This window comes from Apiospora marii (genome assembly GCF_038362585.1).
Source record: "Apiospora marii strain CBS 49790 chromosome Unknown utg000011l_segment0_segment0, whole genome shotgun sequence".
In the NCBI taxonomy this organism is placed as follows: Eukaryota; Fungi; Ascomycota; class Sordariomycetes; order Amphisphaeriales; family Apiosporaceae; genus Apiospora; species Apiospora marii.
The window spans coordinates 1212378-1228202 of record NW_027117382.1 but is presented as its reverse complement, the minus strand read 5'-3'; the positions used below and the strand labels follow the sequence as shown (position 1 = coordinate 1228202).

The window sequence follows — 15825 nt, the reverse complement described above, 5'->3', positions numbered from 1 at the left end:
GAAAACGTGAAGAATAGAGATATAGTGGGCTGGATGCAAATTCCCGGATGAGTTTTTGTTCTAGACTCCTCTGTAAGTGAAGATTTTTGAAGATGCCAAAAACTCCATACACTTTCTGCGAATAAAGTGGGGTCACGTGGCACCTCCAGTAAATCCTAACGGAGACAGAGCCGCCCAACAAACATTCTGTGTCGCCCCTATACCGTCGCAGCAACACGCAAATCACAGTAGTAGTAGAAGTAGTAGCAGTAGTAGTGTCAAAGAACACCAATCGTGCGATCAAATCCGGAGATGCTCGCTTTCATCATCTCCAATACTCAATAATCTCATGTACAGTCGTCTGTCTACGTCCACCGCCTCCCGATGTTACATGACCTCTTGGATACACATACACATCGTTCCTCTCGATTGTCTTCGTCTCCTCCTCTTCCCCGTCTTGTCTTTACTTTGATAGGCCCTCTCCGGGTCTTTGCTTTTCTCTTCCAATAGACCATCGCCACACCTATGTAGAGCGTAATCAAGCGACAACGCCTTCCATTATAATCCGAGCAAGTAAGTCTCTGGTCTAATTCAATTCCCCATGATATCCATCAAATGACTTCTCATCGCTTGCGTAAAAACATCATCATCGTCAGTCTCTTGAAAGTTCCTGACCGATTCCAAAGTCACTGTGGGAGCAGTAATGAGATGGCTGGTGGGACTGAGAAACGTGGGATGCGATTGCCGGGCCCCTATGCTTCAACGGCCTCGCCCTCGACATCTTCAGTCAGCGCACCCTCGCCATCGTACTCATCATCCAGCTTCTCCTGCTGGGCAATGGCCTGGGCAGACACAATCTCTGCCAGGCGCTTCAGTCTCGGGGTTTGCAGCCCTATTGTATCGTGTTAGTCAACTCATTATCCTTCCAAGTGATTCTCATCCAGAGTAGAACTTACAAGAGGGAGTGTATGTCTCCAATGCCGTGATGACACGGGGCTCGGCAATCTCGTATGGGCCAGAGTCGTCCATATCGACGGCCTGCAGCAAGAGGACGTCGCTCTTCTCAGTGACACGAGATGCGACCGCCTTCATGATCTCGCCGTTGATAGGCTGCTCGTAGTCGGCAACCAAGTACTGGTTCAAGAGCTTCTGGATCTGGTTGGGCGACAGCATCCAGCAGATGTCTTGGATAATCTCGATGTCGTTCAGCGTAGCCTTCTTGAGCTGCAGAAGCTTGGTCGCCTGCATCAAGTGCTCGAGCTGAAGAGTACCCTCGGGCATGTCGTGGCTCTTGCACCACTCCTCGATACGGGTGATGTTGTAGTTGATCTGGAGACCACGCTTCCACGACAGGAAGTTGCGGCGCATCAGAAGATCGTTGAAGGCCGTGACGCCAACGAGACGGAGCAGCTCCGTCACGGTTTGGAGGATGATGGTGTCCTCGAGGTAGTAGGCCTTCATGGCGCGGTAGACGTTGTTCAGAAGACTGAGCAGGTTGTCCATGCTGTAGGCCGGCTGCGAGTTCGTCTGCAGCAGCTTGCCGAGGAATCTATTACTTTCATTCGTGACAAAGCCGGGCAGAGACTGCGACTCGATAATGGCAGGAATGATCATCTTGCTGAGCTTCTTCTTCAGCACCTTCATCCAGGTGTGGTAGATGTTGAACTCCAAGCTTTCTAGGTCGTGCTTGACGATCTCGAGCAGGCGGTCGTACTCATAGTTGTCCGTCTTCTGAGCCTCGTACCAGTCCTCAGCAAGGAAGACGAAGGAGAGCATCTCGTGGACGTTGGACAGCCAGAAGGCGCCGGGGTTGATGGCCTCGTCGCCGTCGTGCTGCATCACCTCCTGCTGTATCGACTGCATGACGTTGGCCAGGAAGCGCTCAGACTCCTTGACGAAGCCGTTGTTCCACATCTCCGAAGTAACGAGGTTAATAAGATAAGATGGGAAGAGGACCTCCTTGTCCGAAGGGGGGAGGGTTGTTGTTGGGAGAGGGGATCTTGAGGTTGCGGATGAGGCCAATGGTGACCTCCTCGTTCAGGCCATCCTCGTCGGCCAAAAGGCTCTCCAACTCCATCTCGATGCTGTCGACACCAGGCACGAAACCAGTGGGCTGGTACTGCCTCTGGCCAGCGCCGGGTGCCATGGAGACGGGACGCGGGTTGAAGGCGGCACTGAACCGATCCATACCCCGGGGCTCCTCGCCGACACTTCGTCGCTTCGTCGCCTTCTTGGCGCCGGAAGAAACCAAGTTGATGAGGCCGTTGGCGGGGGGAGGGGGAGCGTGACCGTTGACGAGCTCTGCGTTGATGGGTCCGGCGCGTCTGGCCAGCTCGAGCTGGTCCTGGAGCTCGTTGAGCTGCTGTCGGAGCGTTTGCTTCTCGTTCTCGTGAGCCTGGGTCTCCTCGCGTATCCGCTCGAGCTCGGTGTTGGTGGTCCTCAGCGACTCCCTCAGCTCGCGCTCTTCCTCTTGCATCCGCTTGACGTTCGAGTTGGACTCTTCGTAGTTGCCCTGCAGCTTCTTCATGTCCTCCTCCATGGCCTGCAGCTTGGCGACGGCAATACCGGCCTGGTTGGCCTCGGCCTGCAGCTCCTTGGTTCGGGTCTCCAGGGCGGTGTGACGGGTCTTCCAGGACTTGATCTGGCCCTCGTAGTTCTCGACCTGGCTGATGAGCGTCTTGTTCTCCTTCTTCATGGTTCCAAGGGACTGCGTCAGCTCGACGACCTTGTTTTCCAGCTTGTAGGAGATCTGCTTCAGATCGCGAGCCTCCTCGCGGACCTGCTTGTACTCCTTTCTGGCCTGGCGACCGCGGAACCTGCTCTGGATCAACGTCACCTTGCGGCGGTAGTCTCTCCACTCGCGCTTCTGCATTCTCGATCGCCAGACTCGCTGGATCAGGAGCACCGCGTTTCCTACGCGGGTTTCCATGATTTCTTTCCGTCGAAGGTAGCCCTTGGACGCTGCTTGAGCGAAGATGACGTTGTTGCGGATGCGAACGTACTCCTTCCTCTGCTTTTGGCCTCGCCAAACCCGCTGGATTGACGTGGCAGCTTTGACTTTTCTGAGCTCTTGGGCTTTCCGTCTTGTGATGTAGGCTCTGGTGAAGGCCTGAAAACGAATTATGGCGCTACGCGCCTCAAGGTATTTAGATCGGTAGTACATGGCCTTCAGGTTCTTCTGAATCATGATGGCACAAGAGTTCAGGCGCTCAGTGCGCTGGTTCTCCATGAACGCAAGCATACCAGCACGGAAGAAGATCTTGGTCAGACCCAGCTGGTACTTGTCCTGTCCCTTGGTGGTCTCGCCAAAGGCCTTGGTCAAGATAGAGTTGGCCATCTCGCGAATCTCGGCAGTCCATTGCGAAGATGGGACCAACATGTAGTAGCGCAGAGCAAACTCCTCGTAAGTCCAACGAGTTGGGTAACCAGCACAACTAATACGGACGGTCTCGAGCACACCACAAGCTCTCAGCTGGCTGAGAACCATGGGGCCTTCGAACTTCCAGGCCTCCTTGCCCTCGTTGGGCTTGATACAACGAATGTAGTGCACATCGGTGTGGCTGATTGTGTTCATGAGCTCGATGAGTGACGACCGGAAGATACCACCAAGAGTTGGCTTGCGGTTAACAGCAACTCCGATCTTTCTGCCGGCGGCCGGCTTGGCAACCGATGTCGACGCCGCCAGGTCCTTCTCGCGAATCGACGCAGCAGCTTGGAGTACCTGTCCCAGGTACTTGTTGGTACTGGCCCGCAGAACTTCCATGTGCTCATCGGGCACGGTATCTCTGTTCTTCTCAATGAAGCCTTCGGATTCATAGGTGACATCAACGGCATAATGACAAACGGTGAAAGAGGATTTGCCGAATCGGGGCTTCTTGAAGAACTTGTGCTTCTCGCCGCTGCCGGCAAAGTTGTTGTGCAGCTTGGTCACAAACTGGTCGTCAGAGCCCATAGGAAGACGCGACTCTTCGTCCAGGAGCGACAGAATACCCATCTTGTTCTCGATGAGATCGATACATGGCTGGTTGTCCGCAAAGTCGATGAAAGTCCAGTCGATTTGTTCCCGGACGTACTCCTCCTGCTCAAGCTTGAACACGTGGGCGTTGAACTCCTGCTGGAGCTTTTCGTTGGCATAGTTGATACAGAACTGTTCGAACGAGTTCTTGGCGAAATGCTCGAAACCGTAGATATCAAGCACACCAATGAAGGAAACCACTCTGTTCATTACTTCTTCCGTAGCCAGACTGGCGTTGACAACCTCAACCAGCCAGTCGAACATACTCGAGTAGATGTACTTGGCGACGGAGTCTCGGACCACAACAGCTTGCTGCTGTGTGAGGTTGGACGTAATCTTCTCACCTCGGGTAATGAGCTGCTTCTTCACAATCCACTTGGCAAAGTTGGCGGCGTCAATTCCGAGCATTTGACAGGCGATCTCCAGGGAAGGTTCATTCGGTGCCAAGACACTGTCGTTACGAGACGCCGTAATCTTCACGTTACCGAGGTGCAACAGACCAGCCAAGAGCTTGAAGATACCCTGCTGCTGCGTAGCGTCGACACCAATGGTAGTAAGAGACTTTTTGGTGGCTTCGAACTCGGCCTTGTCATCTACACCATCGATGACAGGTGCATTTCCCTGGTTCATGTAGTCGTACTGGTCGACAGGCAGCAGATTAAGCTCCTTTCGCTCGGCATCGCTGGCACCGGCAAGGAGTTGGTAGAAGATATGGTAGTTCCTTTCCTTCAGGGGTTGGAACACCAGTCTTGAGCGCTCGAGCAGGTACACCCGGATCTTAGCACCAATAATGTTTGTGGCCTCGTCGAACATAATCTCAATGTACTTTCCGAAACGGGACGAGTTGTCGTTTCGTGTCGTTTTGGCGTTACCGAAAGCTTCCATAATAGGGTTGGTTGCCAGAATTTGCTCCTCCGTCTCACTCATGGAATCGGCGCCCTTCTTCGACTTGGCCCCTGGGTTGTCTGGGGGTTCTCTGGTAGCGAAATAACGCATAATGTACTTTGCGCTGACCGTTTTACCGGCTCCTGATTCTCCGGAGACGACAATGGTCTGGTTCTTCTTGTCTCGTAACATGTCCCTATATTTCTTGTCAGTCGACCGGACCGGCTTAGAAGGGCGTGGAACGGGTATATTCACGCAAAAGCCTCTTCCGCAATGGCAAACAGATGCGGCGCCTGGGTCGCTCTCTGCTTGCCTGCGTAAACTTGCACCATGCCCGGGACATAGAGAGATTCTACCCTTGCGAAGGGGTTTGCGGCGATCAGGACGATACCACTGTATGTATAAATCTCCTTCTGTATATATCGGAGCCGAATTGCTTGCAGAACTGGAGGGGCACCAAAAGTCAGCGAGAGAACCACCTGGTCAGATTTCCCCAGCTGGCGTCCTGCCGAAGTGCTGGAGAATACCCAAGCTTAGAGGAGTAGCATACCGGCGGGTTCGTTAAGATGGGACAAATTTGTCAAGTCATCACTGGCTTCAAGCATCGTAGGATTCATCAACGGCGGTAATAACGGGTCACTGCCGCTCTCTAAGCCCGCAACCGAGAGCTCGACTGTTTTCTCCTGCGTGGCCACATGCTGGTCAGTCTCTCTCGTCTCTGCGTGGAAGACCGTTCTGTGGCCAGTATTTGCGGACTCGTACGCACCTCTTCATTTTCAAGCTTGAACACCAGTGTCACCTTGTCGCCATTGACCTGCTTGCTGACCACCTCGGATGCCACCCAGCCCTCGGTGGCATCGGGCTGCCAGGCTCGTGTCCCGACATCGAAATTAGACGACATTAGGCCGGCGGTTCGTCTCGGTGGTTGGCTGGATTAGGTAGGGTGGGAAAAAAAAGGTCGGCAAGCCGGGATTCGGTGGAATAACGAAAGGTCGTCGTGAAATCGTGTCGCGTCAATTCAGAGTGGGGTGAGCAGACCGAGGGGACGGTGCCAGTCGTTAAGCAGCTGCAGCCAGAGTAGAAGACATTCGCGTGGGTAGAGATTAGAGAGTTGGTTGGAGACAACCCAGAATGAACACGCAAACTATGTACTATGGTGAAACGAAGCTGCGTCTACAGCTGCTGTCCAAGAGAAAGCAGGGTAGTGGGGGTGGAGAGCGAGAGAGGGAGGAGAGGTAGAGAGGGAAGTCGAGAGAGAGGAAGAGAGCCCTCGTCTAGACTTTGGGAATAGTGGGTGAGATGCTGCGAGGCCTCGACAACAAATACGCGTTGCTGTCTCCTTTTCACCCTCTTGAGAAAAAAAGTTGGACAAGTAGACTTGCGTCGATGCAGGCGTTCACAGGGAGTTTATTGTAGATAGGAAGCGCTATGCCAGAAATTGGGGATAAGGAGCAGCTGGAGCAAGCAATCACTTCGGGATGGGATAGGGATCCTTAATCCCTGACAGGGGCTTGCTCATGGGAGAGAAAAAGGGTCCGCTCGTGGATGGATTGCATTTGACCAACATTGAAGCTAGGTCGATTCTGTACACTGCGAGTACTTGTCTATACAGTACACTGACGTGGGCTGCTACTGTTGGAGTTGCTGTGCGTGCTGCTTCAAACATCTTGATGACTCGGCCCCCTCTAAGCATGTACGTAAGTACTATGTTACATGCTACTACTAGCAGCTTTGGCGCAGTGGTTAGCTGTCATTTTCCGAGCCTGCATGAGGAGGCAGTAGGACAGAGCTGGAGAGAGAGAGAGAGCTCGGCCTGCAACGCCCAACACAACCCCCAAACACCCCAAAGCTCCAAGATGATGTGCAATGTGCGGCAACGAGCCGGCAAAGTCCCAAGTACCTGCATATGTCGCTGAGCTCGTCTCAAAGCTTGAAAATGCCTAACTGGCCGGCTGGAATAGGAGGTCTGCATTATGTGGGCTGTCGTTGGGGCCGTAGGGTAAGTACAAGTATGCCGCATATGTGTTGTTAAGTATGAGGCTGGTACGTTATCATGTTACTTCAAGTTGCTAGCTTCGCCTGGGGGGGGCTGGCTGGTGAATCAAATCGGAAACTTCAGCAATGGCTTGATTGCAGGAAAAGTGATCGATTGCAAGTACATAAGAACGTGTTAACCTCTCCCATCATGCCCGGCGATGGACGGCTGGCCTGGCTGGGACTGGCTGGGACAGGGAGTATCTGCAACTTCTACCTACATACACCCCAAACGCCGCCAATACCTATGTGTACGCAGTCACACCGTGCATGCATGAACTCGAGCTGCCAGCAGGCAAATAGCACCTCCTGCTATGGCTCGGCTCCCAAGGCATCGTTTTGGCTACGTTCTTCCCCGTGTCACCACAACAATAATAACAACAGCCCACATCGTCGAATTGCCACAGACGACGGTTATTTGGAGAAAAGGGCACGCCGTGTGTGCAGCGTACCTTGCTGGCGGAGCGACCTTTCATTGTTTACCTGCCGAGGGGGGGGGGATATCTAGACCGCCTGGTGGTTCCCGCGGCGGTCGAAGGAAGCCAGCAGATTGCCAGGCATGTTTTCGAGGCGGGATAGACTGGAGAGGCTGGTGGTTGGGGGGGTACAACAAAGAGACGGTGGCCTTTTCCAAGCAGCACTAATTAAGTCTCGAGCGGGGGTAGAAACCCATCTTTTTGGTTGCTTGTTGCTTGCTAAAACCCAGGGTTCAATACAGGCGGTATGACCTACCTGTTAGCCGTAGCCGCACTTCACACACGCTCTCTCTCTTTCTCAGCAGCGCCTAAACACATGAGGAATCGCCGTGGCTTTGATGGTCATGCTGCTGGTTTGAGATGACACATTATCCGAACTGGTGTTACGGTAGCTGTCGCCGCAACCTAATTCTAAGGCAGACGAGCTTTTCAGGACACTGTCGGGGGTCGTGTCCTATTCGCCTTGGGGGCAAGATGGGATGGATTAACCTGCCGAGGTAGTACAAGCGTGGCCTGCCACACCTCCTAAAAGCAGGTACGCACGCCACACCGACAAATCTGCCATCAACGTGGAAATGGTGTTTTGATGGCGAACAGGCGTGTCCAATAGCGTGCCAAGATCGGGAAAATGTTCGACTGAACTTCTTCCCAATATTCTAATATTGCATATGCACTTACAGATCCCATGGGGTTTTCAATATTAATGCATCACTTCGCAGGAGCAATAAGCTACATCAGGTATTTATTAGTAGCATTGACGACATTCTCGTCGTACATAGCAGCCGGGACTCGGGGGCGTTTCTCAGTCCCGCCGTTGTCGTTATTCAATGTGTCTGTGGGCGGGTGGGGATCTTCAACAAGACACGATTCATGCTGGAGTACTGCCCGCTTTGGCCCATGTTTCAAAGTGGCTCTTTATTCCGACAGCACCGTGCTGGCTGTCGGTCTTCTGGGTCGCTGGCCACTAGGTCACCAACGCTTTTGGGGTCCGGTCCCCTATAACATCCCGGACAGATCAGAATAGGAACATTACACATGGTCTCTATCTACGTTAAGCTCCCTCCATGTTACAGCAGGCTGCCTTTGCGCCAGCTTGGACAGAAACTTGGGGAGGCATGCTCAACCCCGGCAGTGAAGCATTTCCTCTTACTACTACCATTAGGGTAATGTTCTAGAGAAACCTCGTGGGGATGGCCTGTTAGTGCTGCAATGCAGTCCCGAAGATCCATACAGGGGTGGTGCTGGCAACTTCACGCAGAACGACGGCTCCAGCTGGGCTTGAATATGCATCTTGATGCTGCAATCTATGGACGCATTTGTTTACTTTCCCCAGTGAAAGTCGTCTCCGTTTTCCTTGTTGAACCTGCCCACGGTCCGCCAGTCGGGTCGCGAGCCATGACCATCTATGTAGATACCACCGTATCCTTCTGAATGTGTTGAATGTTACAATGCCCCCGATCGGCGGGCCTGGAGTTCGTCTGAACTCCCCCTTTTATAATCCCCAGCGAGTAAAAAGCACCGGTATAAACACACCTCAGCTTCTTATTAGATTCTTCCCAACGTAAATTTTGTGTATCGGGTAAAATGAAATCTGGTCTTCCAATCATTAGACATATCTGATTTTGGTTCTGGACCCATCATCATGCCCCGTCATCTTTAGTAGAGAACGCGGACCATGATGCGCGAGTCCAGGGCTTCCAGGGATTCTGTGATATCCTTGATATCGTCGGTGTTCACGTCACTGACGTCAGCGAGCAAGTACGCAACGTCGCCTCTGCTATCACTGGTCTGCTTCGGCACGTTGTGGTTGCCAAGGACCTCGTTAACCTTGCGAAGGACACCGGGGATGTTCTTGTGAATGTAGATGATCTGTTGGGTGTTAGTGAGATGCTATCGAAATCGGGTAACAGTGGTGGACATACCCGAGCGTGGTTGGGCTCGTCAAGCGTCAGAGAGCGCAGGGTAATTTCAGGCATGTTGACGCTGCCGATAGTGACACCCTGGTTGATGTACCGAACCAAAGCATCACCAACTATAATGCAATTCGTTAGTCCACACTGAAGCATCCTCAAGAACCAGGAGTTGTTGCTTACCTTCAACACCGATGGCCCGCTGGGCTTCTTCGGTGCTGCCACCAATATGAGGTGTCAGGATGAGGTTGTTCAAGCTGCGAAGATCCTCGCCCCAGGAGTTAAGCTCGCTGTTGAAGTAGTCGCCATTGCCCGCAGGCTCGTTGGGGTATACGTCAAGGGCAGCACCGGCAATCTTTCCACTTCGCGAGGCATTGACGAGTGCGGGAATGTCAACAACGGTTCCACGGCTGGCGTTGATCAGATAGGAGCCATCCTTCATGTTGGCGAACTGCTTCGTCGACATCATGTTCTTTGTCTCGGGCAGCTCCGGGACGTGGAGCGTGACGAAGTCGGCCTCGGCCAAGAGGTCCTCCAGAGTCGGTACCTGGCGGGCGGTGCCCAGGCCCATCAAGCTCAGAACATCAAAGTAGATGACAGTCATACCCATAGCCTCGGCCAACACCGACAGCTGGGAGCCGATGTGACCGTAACCCACGATTCCGAGGGTCTTGCCGCGGATTTCCCAGCACTTGTTGCTGACCTTGTTCCAAGTACCACGGTGCATCTCCAACGAACGGTCACCCAATTGCCGGGCCAGAGTGATGATCTCGGCAATCACCAACTCGGCCACACTGCGGGAATTGGCAAAGGGTGAGTTGAAAACGGCAATACCTTGAGCTGCCGCATATTCCAGGTTCACCTGGTTAGTACCGATGCAAAAGCATCCGACAACGAGAAGGTTCTTGGCATGCTCAAGCACCTTTGCCGTCAGCTTCGTCTTGGATCGAATACCAATGACATGCACGTCCCTGGTGATTATTAGCATGGCTGTCCTGTAGTAGCGTTTCTCATGATATTGCAATCTCTCCTGGCTCTCAGAAGGAGCCGGCCTCATCCCAAAGTCGTACATTGAGAGAGACGGAACCAAGGAGCCAGGGAGGACGGTGGAAGCAGATGCAACAGGGGCTGGGCGGCTTACTTGATCTTCTCAATGAGCTGGTCTTCCGGCAGGGAGGTCTTGAGAGCCTCGACCTGGTAGCCCTGGCCGGTCAGGATATCACGGCCGCTCTGGTTCACGTTTTCCAACAGGAGGATCTTGATGTCCTGGGTGTTGAAGGGCTTCAGCGGCTTAGGAGCGCCCTTCTGCTGCCCGTGCATGGCCCCCATGCTGCCCGCGGCGCCAAGCGACGGAGTGTGGAAAGTCGCGTTGGGTGACGTCGAGACACTGTGGCGCTCCGCCCGGGTAGGAATCGCGATGTTCTGCGGTTGCGACATGGTCGAAGAAAAGGCCAATTCAGTTCGTAGAATATACAAAATTCAGTTGGTCGAAAATAAGATTCAGTCTGGTAAGAAGGGATTTGTTTCTATCGAGGGCAATCCGGGTTATAAAGAAAGTAAGCGTAAGTGGTATTTGACTCATCCAAAATCACGGAAGCAGAGAGAGTGAGAGAGTGACGAGTGGCATGTCGTTCGACTAACACAAACGCCGGCCGGCCTTTGGAGAGCGAGAGAGAAGCGGGACCCCTTGGCAGGTGGAAAAGTTTTTGGCCAGAGGATGCTGGTTAGGGACTGGTTTAGCTGCAGTACGTGTATGTAAGTTGGGTGCACGTTAGGTAACAGGTAACTGCGGGAGTAACCACCGTAACTGCTGGAATTGCTGGCCAACAGCCTGGACACGCAACTCGACGCTGAATATTACATGAGCCAGCCCTCTTTATTGGTGCGGCGGCGTTTTCTTAGTGGTTCGCTAGTATCCAGAGACGCTGCAATCCTGGGGCTGGCCGAGTTGGTCCTCCGGTTTTCGGATTGCATCATTGCTCATATTTTCACCTAGTCACTGAACCTAATATAGCCACCAAATACCCATCTCATACTGACAACGTCGCCTTGGGCTAAAGACAAGTGCGAAAGCGAGAAAGACCGATATAGTAACCTAGGGGGTACTGTACAGAGTCTCGGTTATTGGATACCTGCTGCAGAAGTATGTAAGCACTTACTCCAAACGTACGGCACACTTGTCTTACCACCACATGGCCCGCGCTTACTTGTCCAGCTCGTGCACACAGAATCAACCTCTCATTTGACGTGGATTGCATGTAAGTACTTCAGGTAGGTCGGTAGGCAAATCAAATCATGATGGATGGGTCTTGTTTTCGGAACGTGAGTAACAATTAGAAGGCCCTGCGCTAGATACATGTACAGCTCTCTCGTGAGACAGGTGACCAAAGGCTTCATTGGCATATATTCCCCAGCTGGTTTTCCCTGATGGACCTCTCAAGCTGATGCCTTTCCATGTTTGTGACCGAGAACCCATATCAGAAGTCATTCCTCTATTAGCGTTATACCGTCACCCTTCTCTCACTTCGATCGCCAGCCTCCTCCGCCAATCTGGCCAAATCTCGTAGAATGGCAAAGAAAAACCTGTAAACTACCAGTGGACGCATAATGAGATTTCCGAAACAGCCCTATTAACATGAGAGGGAATGCCAGTCTATTTTTGGGAGGGTTGGTACGGCAGCGTCATGAAATCGATCACTGCATCATGAGCATTATTGGGGGTGGTGGGCAAGGGCCCAAGGACCGAAGTTCGTTGCACATGTCAACGGCAAACTTGGTCAACAAATAATGTACCATCTGGCCTGTCTTATCGGCAACAAAACGCCGGGATAATGAGTCGATTGAAGGCAAGCTGCTTAGCTCTGCTTGCACTCGGCGGCTTCCTTGTTAGGCTTCGCGCCATCGTCCTGTTGTTTGTTAGCATATTGTGGCCCAACTCGAAATGGGCTGGGGGTGGGAAAACATACATCCTCCTCAGACTCCTCCTCATCCTCGTCACGGTCATCGCTGAGGTCGTCATCGTCCTCATCATCCTCCTCATCGTAGTCGTTCTCCTCGAAATCGTCCAGTTCCTCGAAGGCCAAGGCCTCGCCGGTGAACCAGTCGATAGCACGAGGGATCAACTTCTCCTTGATATCCTCGCCGAGCTGGTAGTCAAGCTCCAGGCGCTCCTCGATGTCTGAGGCGGCGGAATCGTCGTCTTCGGTGGGAGCCTTGGGAGGGGAGAAGAAGTTGAAGAAGGACTCAGTAGGAACCGTCTTCTTGACAATACGGGTTTGCTTGGTGTCTGGAGGCTTTGTTAGATTCAAGATCATCGATAAATAGGGGGCAGGGCAATCTGTGGTGATCCGGCTTACTCTTGTTGCGCTGCTTCTTGCTCTCCACCCGGACAGTCAGGTCCTCACCCTCCTTCCAGTTGATCTTGTCACCCTCAGCGTGGTCGTAGATGAAGTCGCCGCCGTAGCCACTCTCGTTCTGGTAGAAGTAGGTCTTGGTGATGGTCTTGTTCGTGAAGAACTTGTTCTCGTCGAACTCGAAGATAAGACGGAAACCGGGCTTGTCGAGATACTCCATGCGGATGTCGATCAGGTGCTTAAGGGCACCCTCGTCACGGTCCGTGATCATCTCAGCAAGCGAGATCTGGTTCTTCATGGCAGACAGCCAGAACTCGGGGATACCGGAGACCTTCTCGGCGGCCTCGGCAGCCTCGGCAGACTCAGCAGGCTTCTCCTCCTCCTTGGGCTTATCGGCAGCCTCGGCGTCGGCCTCCTCGTCATCATCCTTCTCACCAGCCGCGATTTCCTCCTCAGAAGGCTCAGTACCACCGTTCACGATATCGGCACGCTTCTGGTAGAGAGGGGTGAACTTGGCGAAGTACTTCTTCTCCAGCTGGAGGACCTCTTCTTGGAACTCGGCTTCCAATTTGGAGTGCTCCTTCTGGATGCCCTTCAAGCCAGCAACTCGGCGGCGGACGGGAGCAGGCAGCGACTCGATGTAGCCAGACGAACGGCCAACCAGAGAACCTAGGCGACCCTGGATCATCTGAACGAGGGCGGGGTTCTGAGCAAAGATTGATGCGGCAGCGGCACGCTCAGCGAGGTCATCTGAAAAAAATCACATATTATTAGCAACCTCATCCCACTGCACCCGATGGGTCTGCCGCATAGGGCAGCAGAACGTGACTTACCCTCCTTGATGCTAGCCACGCCAGGCTGTTGGGCGTGAGAAGAGATAGGTGCATTGTTGGCGGGGGTGTTCTGCGGGGTCCTGAGATGGCATAAAACGTCAGTTTCCAACTCGAAAGTGATTGCATGTCTCGCAAAAGCGAGGCTTCGGAGGCGACGAAGAGGGACTCACGGCGCAGTCACGTCCCGGCGATTCTTGATGGGCTCGGCCATTGTGATTGTGGTTTTGCGGTGTCGTTGACCGAAAATGGGATTTTTGGTTGGGGAAGATTTGGGTTGGGTAGCGGTAACTGCAAGACCGTGCAGCAGTCGCTAAGTAGACGTTGATTTTTTAGACTGGACCGGGGGGGTCGCAGATCAACAACAAGACAGGCACGAGTTCAGTGCGAGGTCTAAGACACACCCCAGAAAAATTCAAGTTGTCAGGTCAAAGGCGACAATGGGGATCGAATATGTAGGAGTCGAATCTGGGAGTTGGGAAAGGGAAGGGAAAAAAAAGTTGGAGGGCGGAACAAAGTCCCAAGTTCAGGTGGAGTTTAGTGTGAAGATGAATGGCCTTGGGCTGGACTGAGAATGTTCATATCATGTAGACAAGTAGAGTGACGAGCTAGACCTAACCAAGCCCTTGTTGCTGGGAGATGTTGTTGGACTTGGGACCCGATGAGTGGCCAAGTTGGTGAATGGGTTGAGGAGGGACAAATGGTTGATGAAAGATTCTACTGGGGCGAAGGTGGGGGAGAACAAGAAGGCGTGGCCCACTCCAGTTTTTAGTGGTGGCAGCAGTCGAAGGGACAGGACCGGCCGGATACATAGGACCTACAGAATATTCAATTCGAAGCAGTGTGCCTTCTGCTATCGCTACCAGTTATCCCTCTTGCGCTCCAGTCGCTAAAACCCGTGCCTATCGGGCGCTGTACCTACATGTATTCTGTGTATCAATGGCTTATTATTCCCTCTTACTCAGTGAAGAAGTGGGTAGGCAAACGCAAAATTTCTCCTTCCAACCATCAAGACTTGGGCTCCTGCAAGTAAGGAGCAGCAGAAATCGGGTACCCCACCCATAAGTTCTAGAGAGGGTTTGAGCATACTTCACATCAATATTTGAAGAACTCGTTGCTCGCAACGCAGACAACTAGAGCACTGCTGGAGTCACAGCTGTTGGGTGTTTGTCTTCGAGGAGGACGTACAAAGCCTAACTGTGTCATCGGTTCAACCTTAAAAAACCATAGTTGCTGTATCGGCTACATACGGCAGGCCCGCTCCTAAATACCTGCAAACATGTACGCATGCGCATACATCAAAAACAATAACTGTCAACGTGAATTATATGAGTTTTCATGTGTCGTCAGGCGATGAACCAGGCTGCCGATAACTGCGGTTATGGAATAATGATCCTACAATGTATCGGTTCTATCATTACGCGAATATCCAAGGAGGCAGATGTTTATATTCTAGGATGCCCTATCTATGACATTTCTTCTTAACGGACCGCAAGCAACCCACAATATTCTCACTTATTAGAATAATTCTCTTGGATGACCGAGTCGTTGGCTCATGGATTTGGCCTAATACTGAAGGCGCCGACAATTTGGCCGCCGATATGTCAGCTCAAAATTTCACGCCATGTAGGAAGCCAAGCAGCCGTCAACACTATACCCAGCTAGGCATCCCGGCCCCTAGGAGACTGCTCCGAATCTTTGGCTGGCGAAAGCCAAGCAAATATGCCATTATCACTCGGGTTGTATCGTACCAACCTCGGATAGGAGGAGCACTCGTGGATGTCTCAGCAATTCTCGGGACCAATCAGCCCAAGTGTTAAAGATTCCGTCAGGCCGCTCGCAAGCGATATATGCGAATGCCCACACACTGGGCGATTTAGATGCGCATCCGACAGCTCCACCTACATGCTTTGCTTTGTGTGCAGAACGGTGCAGAACAGCGGTGACCACCTGGGTACTGACGCAGTTGGCGGTGCAAAACTCCCCGTAATCCTCCCGCATTTGGATCGTTGGGGATTGCTTGCCTCCCTCCTCCAACTTGAGAACCCACAGGTTTTAGCATGCCTGACGAGAACCATATCGTTCAGTTTCCTTCCCATGGGGGACCAGCCCTGGCGGCCTCTGATTGTATCGCATGTGTCACACTGCAGTGCCTGGGTGTTATGCAATCGCGTACTTGATGCCTATTCGGAATTTCCAAGAGGCGTGATCATAAAGCAAGCCGAGTCAGTTCCCTCACGCAATGCCTCACTTACACGATCGAGGACCCATACCACGTGAAGTTGACACAGATGACCCGTTTCTGCTTATCGCGGATATCAAGTGCTTATCTCCCGTCCCTGA

The 15825-nt window shown here is 52.7% G+C and overlaps 3 protein-coding genes across 3 annotated transcripts; all 3 read right to left on the bottom strand.

Annotated features, from left to right (window-relative positions):
* Positions 1 to 731: 731 nt before the first annotated feature.
* Positions 732 to 5780, bottom strand: PG985_013440 (uncharacterized protein; the record flags this gene model as incomplete). The annotated part of the gene is made up of 6 exons (XM_066833206.1): positions 732 to 871; positions 936 to 1893; positions 2009 to 5075; positions 5135 to 5324; positions 5430 to 5562; positions 5646 to 5780. 6 exons carry the CDS (start codon positions 5778 to 5780, stop codon positions 732 to 734), a joined length of 4623 nt encoding a protein of 1540 aa, XP_066677946.1.
* Positions 5781 to 9045: 3265 nt separating this feature from the next.
* On the bottom strand, positions 9046 to 10736 carry PG985_013439 (D-isomer specific 2-hydroxyacid dehydrogenase; the record flags this gene model as incomplete). Its single annotated transcript, XM_066833205.1, has 4 exons — positions 9046 to 9258; positions 9312 to 9421; positions 9483 to 10270; positions 10441 to 10736. The coding sequence occupies 4 exons, from the start codon at positions 10734 to 10736 to the stop codon at positions 9046 to 9048; spliced, it is 1407 nt and encodes a 468-aa protein (XP_066677945.1).
* Positions 10737 to 12154: 1418 nt separating this feature from the next.
* On the bottom strand, positions 12155 to 13958 carry PG985_013438 (nucleosome assembly protein; the record flags this gene model as incomplete). Its single annotated transcript, XM_066833204.1, has 5 exons — positions 13656 to 13958; positions 13486 to 13565; positions 12656 to 13402; positions 12266 to 12585; positions 12155 to 12205 (listed from the first exon to the last, which is right to left on the bottom strand). The coding sequence occupies exons 1-5, from the start codon at positions 13694 to 13696 to the stop codon at positions 12155 to 12157; spliced, it is 1239 nt and encodes a 412-aa protein (XP_066677944.1). The 5' UTR covers positions 13697 to 13958.
* Between the last annotated feature and the right edge of the window lie 1867 nt (positions 13959 to 15825).